We start from the raw sequence: 13359 nt of genomic DNA, 5'->3' as shown, positions 1-13359 counted from the left end.
CTCCAGTCATTTTCAGAAGCAAAGGCCTGAAAGTCATACTGATCCATCCATGGTAATTTGTCAACTGTTTTTATAACACAGGCCATTTACTTACGTACAGTTTCAAACAGAAAAATGTATGGTAATTTGAAAGTTCGTAGTCTAGATCTATTTGCAGTACACATGTATTTAACTACACACAAGACTGTGTAAATAAATAACTTTAATTTTTAATAACAAAAAATTATATTTGTCTTTTTCTATAACTTATCATATAGCTCCATGCCACCAGGGTCAATTTTATTAGTTTATTTTGTGTTCATCTTATCAATTTACAACTCTTGACTTTATCATGTATAACCAGTTCATCATCCACTGTGGTATAACCATAATGAGAGCTGATTTAGAATCTGGTTACAAAGTAACTACCAGTAAGTGCAATTTTACTACAATTCACCAGTAAACAATTCACAGACTGAAAAAACATTTGAATACAAGTAGAACAGATTTTAAACACTTACAAACTGATAGTAAAATTAGTTAAACAAAAATACATGATTCTGTACATTTGGGAAGAAGATAGGACTTGCAAATCTCAAGTAGTCTGATTCAAGAATTTAACAGTTTCAGTTCCAAAAACATTTTCCCGCCAAAATTTTAGCACAACATTTTCTTCATTTATTATAATTTCTTTGTTAATTTTGGACTATCTTTTTTCAGATTCATTTTAGTATGTCAGTCGAGGCTTTTAGCAGACGATACGATAATTGCCATCTAGGTCTCGAAATGCTTTTGATAATGTGCCTGGCATACATTGAGTTAATTCCACTATGTTTCATTGATAATTTAAAGTGATTTATACCAGGTTATAACACAATCATGTAATAAGTGGAACCACAAACCATTTCTATGGTAACAAATTCTAATGGCAATTTTTTTTTTTATATCGGGGCATGGGAAAGGAAGAAATAATTAGTAACAAAAAGGCTTCACTATTAATGGAGTCTAATTTGTTTAAAAAATAGGATCTTAGTTCGGTAACCATGGAGTTGTTTTCATTCACTGTACGTTATATTAATTATTATTGAATTTTTTTTTCATGTGGCAATAGTTAAAATAAAATATACATATAGTGTAAATAAGAGAAAAAAAATGTACACCGTACAATACAAAATATTTTAATCAGATTGTATCCAAACTTGATTTAAATCCACAAAATTCAATGCAACATAGTTGTTGCCGTGACAATGCATTTCAAATTTTATGTGTACAAACAATTTATTTCACACGTGTTTGCACGAGATGTGATGTATAAATTTTTCTCTTTAAATTATGAAATGAAAACATTCATGAATATAAAGATATCAAATTTCAAATTTTTAATAACTGTACAAATGGATTTGTCTAAACTTTTTAAAAGCTATGATATGATAATGATTAATCTTGCTAGAGAGAGGGACATCAATTAGGACAGGGAATTTTATTTACCAACCACTCCTATTTCATTTATAATTCCTCTCTAATTTTTGGAGAACTATTAGAAGTTGTATCCTATCCACTATATATCAAGATGTTTATGATAAACTACTTGGACATTTATTAGTTATTTTATTTATTATTTTAAGCTGGAATAGTAAAATAATTACCTAAGACATTATTCTTGGAACTGAAACTACCTAATTTGATCGCAAGACTTGTGTTGTCATGGTAATGCCAAGCAATCGGACATCCCAAAAGTATTGCTACTAATTTGGGGTTTGACACTGCCCGGAATCATTAAGAACAAGTGTTGGCAACGTACCACGCCGAATAGAATAGAAACATCAATAAAAAAAATTCAAAAAAAAACACCTAAAACCAGGGACTGAAATAAAATTGATATTTGAATGACGTGGCGAGGTATGACTGGGCACATGGTACAATACAGAGAGAAACTATCCAATTATCTCTATTTAAATTTCTGAATACTGTAAAAAAAACTAGAAGTATAATACATTCATTCAGCAAAGACCTGACTACAGTTTGTCTGAAAAAGTTGGCATCGATCCAAGGAATTTCCCTCTAAATGTAGGGCATGAAGAAACACCGTCTGGGGAACAAATTAAACAATCACCTTAAAAGCATTTTCATCGGCAAGGATAATATACAATTTAAACTGGTAACCATGGTAACAGATCAACTTCGCTTTGGCAAGTTTTTCTATATATAAATTCAATTCAAGATTTTTTTTTTAAATAAAGGCTGACAATCAATTTGTAACTGTAGAACTTGTTTTTTTAGCTAGCTTGTCATTTTAGCCAGTCTGTAATTTCGTTAATTTAAGATTTAGCTAATTAAAATTTGTATTTACTTTAGCTGATTAAGATTTTGTTTATTCATGAATTTAGTCAATTTTCTGAAAGGGCATGTAGCTACTACAATTTGATGTATGCAAATTAGCAGTATGCAAATTAGCAGTATGCAAATTAGCAGTAAGTGTTCTGCATCTTCAGTAAATAACTCCCCAATGAGAACCAGCAATTATGTAAGAGCCATTTTCTGTTTTTGTTTTGTTTTTTTAATTAAAAATAAACTATTATTCTAAATCACATATCAGCTACAACTTTAACCGAATGGGAAAACTGAACAGAACATATTCATGGATCCTCAGGACTGAGAATAGCCTGTCAGAAAATGTGAAGGAATTTGTGCAATAACTGTGGGGGGGGAACAGGCTAGCACTGAGAACAAAAGAAAGGTGTTATTAATCTGCAATAAGCATTGTCCTTTCTTCTTCATGACAAATACTGGCCATGTGCAGCAGAATGTGATGTAGCCAAGTCCTTGAGAATTTACCCTACACAGGTTATCAGGTCATTAAACTTGTCTGACCTTGTTGGACTGCAGCAACAAAACCCATGACAGCAAGATAAAGCCTGTTTGAACTACATTTGCATATGAATAACTATATTTGCATATGAATAGATAACAATAGGAGCTTTCTGGGTTGTCTAGCTTTTGTGTGTGTCATTGGGCTTCTCAGTGCAGTAAGTCCTGCCTGTTCATCAGAAATAGAGATCCTTCAGAAACATGATGAATGTTTTATCACTAAACATGTGAAACATTTGGGTTTACATAAAAAAAAAACAGTTTTTCAAGCATATACTAGAATGCAAGGTATATGGAATTTCAATGAAATTGCTGCAACAAGAATACAATACACATTCATGAAATCACATAATGGAATTGGTCAACTTGTTATCAATGCTGGTGGGGTTTGTACAGAAGTTGTGACTTGCTGCAACTTGTATTGATCTAACATTTTTAACCGATTGAGCACTCAAATGGAGATTTAGCTCAAAATTCTAGTTCAGGCTTGAGTGCTTGGGTCTTTAGCAAAAGACACAATGAGATGGATTGATTTAAACTGTAGAACAAAGAGGTGTTAAAATTAACAGCTTGGAAGCACGAAACAATCAGGCCTAGGAAGAAGAAGAGTAACACTAAACATTTTTTCTTTAGTTGTTAGAGCCAGCTCTACACTCCCAATATTGTTTTCGAGAATAAGCTTGAAAACATTAGCTACCCTTGATAAATAGGTCTGATTACAGCATGGAAGTAAAACATACGATTGCAAATGGTAGTATTACTTGAAAAAAAGAGCTAAAACCAGTGCATCCAAAACTATGTGTCATATTTCACAGCGTTTCTCGTCCTGCTGAGACACAGCGATTTGAAAATTAATATCTGCGGGGTCAAAGGTCGCACTATTCTTAGCTGTTAGTGCTACTGGGTATATTAGAGTGATATTAAATTTCATTTGGCTGCATTCACTTACCAGGTACATTCTGATTTCTGAAAATCGGAAAGGCATTGTTTAAAAGTCTCGTTACTGTCCACATAAATAAAAGTACACATGAATATAGTATTACTAATAGACCATAATGAACGAACAGGTTTCGTGATTTAGTCCTTCCGATTTTCACATGTTCACTCGTACGGCCACGAACCCTTCGACGAGATAACAAGGAACACTCCAAGTCTAAAGCCATTTCGGTTCAAATTCACTTGAATTTTCGAAGTAATTAACAAGCTTCAATCGTTGGCTGGATGCACTGCTTATGAAGTAAAAGGGGGTTCTTTGAGCGATGTAAAACAGCCCACAGGAAGCGCGTACACGTGAAGCGTGGTAGTAGTGCTGGAGTCGGCAGTTCAGTCAGTCCCGGCGTCAGTACAACGCAGAATTTGTCAGGACTACCTGCTGCGTTTCCACTCGCTCGTCGGTGTCAGGTCTACCACATCAGTTTGAATAACTGCTCTCCGAAAAGGCCCGAAAAAGCGATTTCGCTCTAAATTCGGGAGTCTAAATGAGAAACAAGCGACACGACAAAGCAATCACGTTTATCAAACCGCCTACGTGCTCCTCTTCCACGAATGAACTCTGACCTTGATATCACGCCCTCAACCGTCGCGTCAGTATGGAAATTTCGAGTCGTTTCATTGGCGTTTGCTGTTTAAATATAGACCCTCTAACCCTCTGTTAGAGGGTCTATGGTTTAAACAGTGTTTTGTCAAAATGTGTTACTAAATCAATATAGCTTATTGAAACACGTACAATTTCTCCGAATAAATTATATTGATTATACACAATAAAACCGACATTAAAAAATTAAAACAGGCAGAGACAGACAATTACATAATGTCACAGTCCTCAGGGATAATGTCTGTACATGTGCATTGCACTTTTGCATAAGTAATTAAGTAAATAAACAACCACACATTCTAACACATTGTTTATTCGGAATCTTTTGGTAGTCACATAAAACGGGTCATTCTACTATACCATACATTAAAAAAACACTGTTGTAAAAATGAATTCTAACAGATTTATTGATATTCAACTTGCATTATATGCAAGGTACTTACTTTATTTGTCAAAAAGGGGTAGAAAATCTGTTGTTTGACCGTCATTCTCATATTTTTTACCATTTCAATATCACATTTGCCAAATAATCGTTACAGAGTACTGTGACTAGTACATTCTTAGAGACAAGTAAAACAGATAGAAAATAGATAAATTAGAGTCACGGTATATGTTCTCAGTTACAAAGTACTTCCTTCTTTTTTCTTAGTAAGATAATAATTTGTTTTCTTTGTGACAGTGACTCAACGTTTTTATTTTCCTTCTTATTCACTTCTTAGAAATGTTGTCACTGGTATTTATAAAACTATACATGTCATGTTATTCACAGATTTCTTACAAAACGCTTTTTCCAATTTGAATTTAATTTTGACAGCTTATTTTAGAGCACATTTTAGATTATGCATGGTCACATTCCTCTATACTCTTTCCTATAAATCGTATAGACGGACTGTGTACTGTATGCAACTACTAGTGGGTCCATGGTATATAACAAGTAGTTTATTTAGATGAGAGATTAAGTCTAAATATACGTCTGGTACACCCAGTCAATGTAGTTTTACACAATGGAGCATAGATGGCATATACTTCTAATGTATCATACAGTCACAGTTTTAAATAAACTCCTTGGCCCTGACTGCGTCGGTACATGGAGCTGTACTCCCTGGTCGGTATAATGGCGTTGCATGTCATCAATGGAGAACCTTCAGTCCAGTTATGCCACTATGAGCTAAGCCATGGGCTGGCAACATGGCACGTGGGTAATCTTCTACAAAATGGGTCCGATATTACAACATAAATTGTTAAAATTAACAGGACTTAAAGTGTTTCTTTAAATAATCAGAAACTTTCTTGAGATGATGTTGATAGCACAACGCCCTCATAAGTCGTATTGCTACTTTCTGCATAATTCAATATTAATTTTTAATGAGCTGCAGAAATGAAATTCGTTTTGTGTGTGTTTGTACATCACGTGATATAAACAAGGGGCACGGGCTTTTCTTGTACTAAATACTATACTCCATTCTCACTTTGTATGATCTGTAAAAACAACCTAAATAATGTCAAGATCATTATGCATTTTGATTTTGAGTACAGTTAAGAGAAATCGTACCAAACAGAACCGTGACATTGAATTTAGGAAGAACCTTCTAAAATCTTATTTATTTTCTGACCTTCCCCAACTCATATATACGTATCGGGCGATCACGTATAAAAGATACACTTGAGCAGTGGCCATAGCAGATACTTATTGCGCATTATTGCACATTGATGTGAAGCCAGTCAGACGGTTAGTCAATTCAATAAAAATAAAAATCCTGAAAATACAAAAGCTTAATTTTTCTCGATATTATCAATACTAACATTGTGGCAATTTGTGCGGTTACTAGTATATTCTTGCATCACGTCAGTTATACCCTCGTTTTTAGTCTCATGGTTTGCTCTTGTGTGTAAAGTTTACTAATAGTAATTTAGTTATCCGGATGTCAACCAAAAAATCACTATTTTAGAAGAAAAAAAATAATCACCTATATTTATAATAATCAGGCGTCTATGCTCGTTCACTAGTTGGGTGCATGGAAGAAGGGAGATCTTTGGACTGCTGTTGTAGCCAGCCGTGGTGCTAACGAGACAAATGAACTACTCCGACCGGATTCGGGTGGGTCCGATAACAGCAGCATAGTGATAGACATGTGTTTTCACTTATACGCACCCTATAATGACGTATCAGTCGGCATATCGTTATTAAAGACATCTTTCACTTTCGTTGTTGTTTTCATCATCTCCTGTTTTACCCCAAGTCACTACTCAGTGTAAACTCATACCACTAATAAATTCATAATAATAAATTCATAATAATAATAATAATAATAATAATAATAATAATAATAATAATAATAATAATAATAATAATAATAATAATAATAATAATAATAATAATAATAATAATAATAATAATAATAATAATAATAATAATAATAAATGTTTTCTACCAACATGTATATTTCACTTCGCCAGCAGAAAATGCAATAATAATCAAAATAGCACAATTTAACCCAAAATTACTATACGAAAATTTTGAAAATTACTATATAACTACGTATTACTATCTGTTATTGGAACAACTCGGGGATAATATTATCTCCCTTGCTTGGGCCAATCAGAAATGATTTTATCTTCTTTCTTGTTGGGCCACTCAAGGATAATATTATCTCCTTCGTTGTCGAGACCACTCAGGGATAATATTATCTCCCTTGCTTGGGCCAATCAGAAATGATTTTATCTTCTTTCTTGTTGGGCCACTCAAGGATAATATTATCTCCCTCGTTGTCGGGACCACTCGGGAATAATATTATCTCCTTTTTTGTTGGGTACACTCAGGGATAATATTATCTCCCTTGTTGTTGGGGCTACTCAGGAATAATATTACTAGTACCTCTCTTGCTGAGGCCAATCAGAAATGGTATTATCTCCGTTGTCGTTGGGTACACTCAGGGATAATATTATCTCCCTTGTTGTCGGGGCTACTCAGGGATAATATTACTAGTATCTCTCTTGCTGAGGCCAATCAGAAATGGTATTATCTCCATTGTTGTTGGGATCACTCAGGGATAATATTATCCTCTCTTTTCTTGTGACCGTTCAGGGATAATATTATCTTCCTTGTTGTTGGGCCACTCAGGGATAATATTATCCTCTCTTTTCTTGTGACCGTTCAGGGATAATATTATCTTCCTTGTTGCTAGGACCACTCGGGGATAATATTATCTTCCTTGTTGCTAGGACCACTCGGGGATAATATTATCTCCTTCCTTTTTGTGACAACTAAAGGATAATATTATCCCTATTGTTGGGACCACTTATTATCAATAATATTATCTCAATTATATCTCTTTTGTTGTTAGGATCACTCATCAGTCCTTCCCTTAGTGACTAATACCTGTAAAAAATGGAATAATATAATATTAATTCACTAGCTGCCGACAATACATAAAACCAGAGAGATATTATTTTTTACGGTGTTTACCAGTTCAAGATAGTAATGAGAAAATATTGTCTTACCCGCGATGACAATATACTGGTAAAATATAATATTACTCACAAAGTGAGGAGCGATCCGTGGGGTAATAGCATTTCAATTGGATATGCATTACAAGTGGGTTACGCAACAAACTGCGATAAAGAAAAACTTAAAGTACTGGTGGCTTAGAATAACAATTATATGTCTTTAATTGAATATGAAAAACCTTTTGATATCATAAACTTTGCGGTAAAATGAACACAAAATAAAAATTTCAATAATTCATGCTCTCAAAAAAAAGGATGTGAAGCTGAACTGAAATGTAGTATGTGGCACCTCTGGTTACTGATATTTCTTGAACTCAATTCAATACTTTCGCCCCTAATTTTAATTTCGAATAAAGAATATTCATCAACGATAACGTCGCCTGAGTGCAACGTGTACGAGTCTGACTATCAACACTGTCTTTCGTTCTTTCTCTCTATCCTTAATAGTCGTCAGCGTTCTTCTTGTATTTTCATCATTTTTACAATATGAACATCGTGTTGCTTTCTACAAACAATAACGTCTCAAGGGTCAGGCAAGTTTCTAGGAAATAAATATAGAAAAAATAAATAGAAATAAATATAGAAAGTACTATAGTGTATGACAAATACCTCTTAATGTACATGTACATCAAATTCACAGACCGAAAGAACTCACTTAAAATAATATTATCAATCATAAGGCAAAATGTTCAAATCAACGAAACGATTAGATTTGCTAGGCCCTTTCCACCCGGGAAGCGTCAGATAACTAAACCAACTATTGCATCATAATATTCATTACTGTCGTTTGGTGCTACCGCGTCTAACGATGAAATATAATTTAGATTTCCTGCGACTCGAACCCCCTTGACTGGTTATCTCGCACTCCCATGGTATCCTCCTGAGCTGTGACCCTCCTATTGGCTACCTTCCATGCTCATCCTAACGAATAGTTCAGTTGACTTATGTTATGAGGCAAACTGTTGTTTGCGAAGCGAGTGCGCGAAGTCTTTACTATTACGTAACACTGGTGCAATCTTCACTTTTCCTCTTGGTTTTCACCTTTTTTTCGGCATTCTAACTTATGTCGTAACGATTTTTTTATTCTAGGTAAAACTAGGCGTTTTCCCACTCCGGTTTAATGGAATGTCATGCGGAATGTATACACATTGAATATACCATGGATGTACTAACAACTTCTTAGTACATCCATGAATATACATAGATATATAGCTATTTTATAAACAGAAAATAGGGTATAATCATGGAGCTAAGCTCCATGGTATAATGAAGGAAAAACATACAAAATCAATCTTCAAGAAAGCAGACAAATTATAGACTAAACCAAAGTTCAGAAATTAAATAAATAAATGTTCCCAGTGCCGAGCAACCACTCACATTTTTCAACAGAAAACCACAGTTGAGGGACTGTGATAAAACAATGGCTGAAAAGCTCGGCTTCGTTAGAAATAAAGGTGCCAAAAGGGTTAGACGACTAGGCTTGTGGAACAATAGAGGTGTTAGTAAGCCTGGGCACGTGAATGAAGGTGTGAAATAGCATCAAGGAACAGCATATGCCCTTTAGAATGAAGCACAGCCCCTCAACATAAAAGAAAGCGAGTACTGGTACCTTGAAAAAGCTGTAAATTTTTTGATTAACAAAATCCCAGTTAACATAATCCTGGAGGACAAAATTAAGCGGTACTAAAATTTAACATGGCCTTTTTTACAGCAAATATTTTACACCATAATACATCAATCATGTATCAGTCTCGCAATTTGATCTAAAGGTAAAAACGAATTCCCATATTCCGGGAATATTCAACGTTTCGGCCTGTTCTCAAACAGCGCTATGTTATAGTACGGTTTCGATATGTTACATCACAGTCCCTCTATAGAGGTAATCATACATTCGCCGTTTACACTCTATTTTTATATTATATTGATAATAACAAACTCTTGCCGTTATCGACGAAAGTGAATGCAATTTAACAATCCATCGCCACGCATAATACACGTTTATAGCACCTGGAAAATACCATCGAAGTTATGTCAAAAAAACTGCCAGAAGTCGATGAGAAAGCAACAAAAATTGAAGTACAGGAATTAAGAAAGGAGGTTAGCGACCAATCGGACAGGTTAAGGAGGAATAACGTCATTTTTTTTAACATTCCTGAAGGTATGAAAGGAAACTCAACTAGTTTGTCTGATTTTGTTACGAAGTTCTTGGTACGTGATGTCGGCATCGAAGAGGCGAACAATTGGTTAATTCACAGTGGAGGGACTGTGGTTAATTGAACGAGCGCACCGTACTCCAGCAGATCCACCTCGAGGTGGGGGCAGACCAAGACCGATTCACAGTTGGAGGCGTGGCCTGTTCAGCATTTGTCAACAACCATAGACCTTAGAAAACAGGGACATGCAACTTCTGTCTAAGACAAAAGAAAATCCAGTTTCCTGTGTGCAACGTGGGTTATAATCCCCTGTATAGATTAATCCCATTAATACATATACCTATACATCTGAAACAGTTTTAGTTGTTAACATTTTACGCTTTTTTATATGTTTGATAAGTTATGCTGTGCCAATATTCACATTTGTCAGTGTATAACGGGTGCACTATGCTATATCTGTTTTAAATATGATGAAAAATCTACTTGTTATAATGACACAAATTTTGACAGGTCATTGTTTATGTTTAGGCAGTTTTGTTTTCTTGTAGAGAAAACTGACCATTTTTATTTCCCTTTTCTGTATTCATAGTGGAATAAAAACTGTTAACTTTGCAATTTTTAGTTTCACTCATATCAATAGAATGGGCTTGGCTATTCAGTTTTAATCAAATGTAATTTTTCTGATTATATTCTAACCACAAATTTGGCTCATTTTGTGTAGCTACTCCCTGGCAGCCATGTTTGGCTTATGTAACAGGAGAGGATGTAACAGTGGTGTTGACATAGCTTTATTGTCAGTTTCACTGAGGTGTTAAGTGGGTAGAGGATTATAACTAAGGTTACATGAAAGGGATACCTACAGTAGTATGTCCCTGTATTCTAAGGTCTATGCAACAACCAATCATAAGACTGGTTACGAAACACATCGAGGTCACGACTCGGTTAGCTTTGCTCATCTGGTTCGTAACCAGTCTTATGATTGGTTCTTCGCCTCCAACTGTGCCGTGCGTCCGAGAAAACCGTTAATTATTCGTAAATGGAGTCAATTTGTGTAGTTTTCTTGCTCATAGGGAGTGCGTACAGTTGGCGGTAGGATTAAAACCAGTTCAGTAACCTTATTGTTTAGCTCCATGCATAGCTGAAAGAATCAGGGATTACAAACTGAATCACTAAAACAAAAAGCGCGGCCGTGTGCAAATAAACTACTGTCACTGTCAGTGTATTTGTCGTCAGAGTCTGTTTGTCCTACAGAGCTGAAAGAATCAGGGATTACAAAACTGAATGCTAAAACAGAAGGCGCGGGCGTGTGCAAATAAACCACTGTCACTGTGTCACATTGTGTTACAGGTCAATTTGCATCAAACCATGGAACTATAGTTCCATGATCAAACCAACTCGCATCATACCAACTCGCATCAAACCAACTCGCATCATACCAACTCGCATCATACCAACTCGCATCAAACCAACTCGCATCATACCAACTCGCATCAAACCAACTCGCATCAAACCAACTCGCATCATACCAACTCGCATCAAACCAACTCGCATCATACCAACTCGCATCAAACCAACTCGCATCATACCAACTCGCATCAAACCAACTCGCATCATACCACCTCGCATCAAACCAACTCGCATTATACCAATTCGCATCAAACCAACTCGCATCAAACCAACTCGTATCAAACCAACTCGCATCAAACCAACTCGCATCAAACCAACTCGCACCAAACAAACTCGCATCATACCAACTCGCATCAAACCAAATTGCATCAAACCAACTCGCACCAAACAAACTCGCATCAAACCAACTCGCATCAAACCAACTCGCATCATACCAACTCGCATCAAACCAACTCGCATCAAACCAACTCGCATCAAACCAACTCGCATCATACCAACTCGCAATATACCAACTCGCACCACATTGAACCCCTTGACGTCACAACCCCAAACGTTTGAACGGACTGAACAGGGCAGAACTACTAGTATGTTGGCTGTTGCCGAATCAACTGCTCTTGATTGACTCTATCACAATACGACTACGACTACGACTGTTTATCCCAAGATATCACCTTCCCAATGGATTGAAAATGACGAAAAAATCAATCGCAGTGAGGAACTAACTCATTGTAATAATAATCCAAATGATTTGGACGCAAAGTTCATGGCAGTTGCTGTATTATGTACTACCAGCATTTATCTATAAAAAAAAGTTCTTGATTTGTAAACATTAATGTGTTGAACATACAAAACGAAACGATATATTGCATCAATTTCATTTAGAAGTGAACGTTTTATTTTATTTAACATTTATAAATTACGATTAAATATGTTACAATTTGATAGAAGACGTCAAATATGACAATAGGTCACACATTCTATGTCAACAGTTATAAATTTAAAAATGACGGTTAAAATAACTTGACCAATCACAATGCCTTGGCGGGTGAATTCAGTTTGACGTTTATATATATTTTTTAATTAAACGTTTGGTGCAAAACTGTAGTGAAGTTACTATTTTGTAACATGTAACATTTAAAACATGAATCTGAGAAACAATCATTTTCAAGAAACTTAAATTTGATGGGATATATGTTCCGCGTACTAGTATATCGGCAATGACTGAAAGACGCAGAGACTTATGGGTAATGGCGGTGTTGATTCAACACGAAATGGAAATGTATTCATACTCATCTTGGACATTGCATATAATGGGTCATCTGTGTGGTGTTTGCCTATACAGTCCGGTTATGCCCCACTACGTACAACTTAGTGCTCTTTTTAGGCTCTATGCAAATAACCTCCAGTTTTGTATACGTCCATAGTGGAGAGTATCATATATTTTCTTGTATCGTGATTTAATTTCTAATAATGCTAAAATTAAACAACTACTAGTATGTGTTTTACTTTGACAGATCAATCTAAGAAAATCACTCAGCATAAGAGAGAAGACACAACCGAACTGAAGAAAGTGTCGACATAGGCAGTTCATGCTATGGTGGCCATAGCGAAATGGTGACCACAAACATGCAATGTTGCAACATGGATCTATGGTTACAGCATGGAAGGTACCTTCCATGGTTACAGTGACTTTCGACTGCGAGTTAAAGATGTGAATTCCTTGAAGTGGTTAAATACACAAACACATCGTTCAACATCCAAAACAAATAAACTATTTCGGCTCCGTTGCATTATAGCGGTTGCCTCGAAAACCGACATATTATGCTGTAAAATAAAATCTAAATATACAAA

At 35.4% G+C, this 13359-nt stretch overlaps 1 protein-coding gene across 1 annotated transcript in view; it reads right to left on the bottom strand.

The window, feature by feature from the left end:
• The window catches only part of LOC102807900 (sodium/potassium/calcium exchanger 5-like), a 105472-nt gene extending 93475 nt beyond the window's left edge, over positions 1–11997 (bottom strand). Inside the window, exon 1 of the mRNA XM_085507363.1 lies at positions 11508–11997. Within this exon, the coding sequence (XP_085363489.1) occupies positions 11508–11997 (490 nt within the window). The remainder of the gene's footprint in view (positions 1–11507) is intronic.
• Positions 11998–13359: the final 1362 nt, after the last annotated feature.

The sequence above is a fragment of the Saccoglossus kowalevskii genome, chromosome 13 (assembly GCF_978046115.1).
Source record: "Saccoglossus kowalevskii chromosome 13, keSacKowa6.1, whole genome shotgun sequence".
In the NCBI taxonomy this organism is placed as follows: Eukaryota; Metazoa; Hemichordata; class Enteropneusta; family Harrimaniidae; genus Saccoglossus; species Saccoglossus kowalevskii.
The sequence above is the reverse complement of the archived record's forward strand: the minus strand, read 5'-3'. Positions and strand labels throughout refer to the sequence as shown.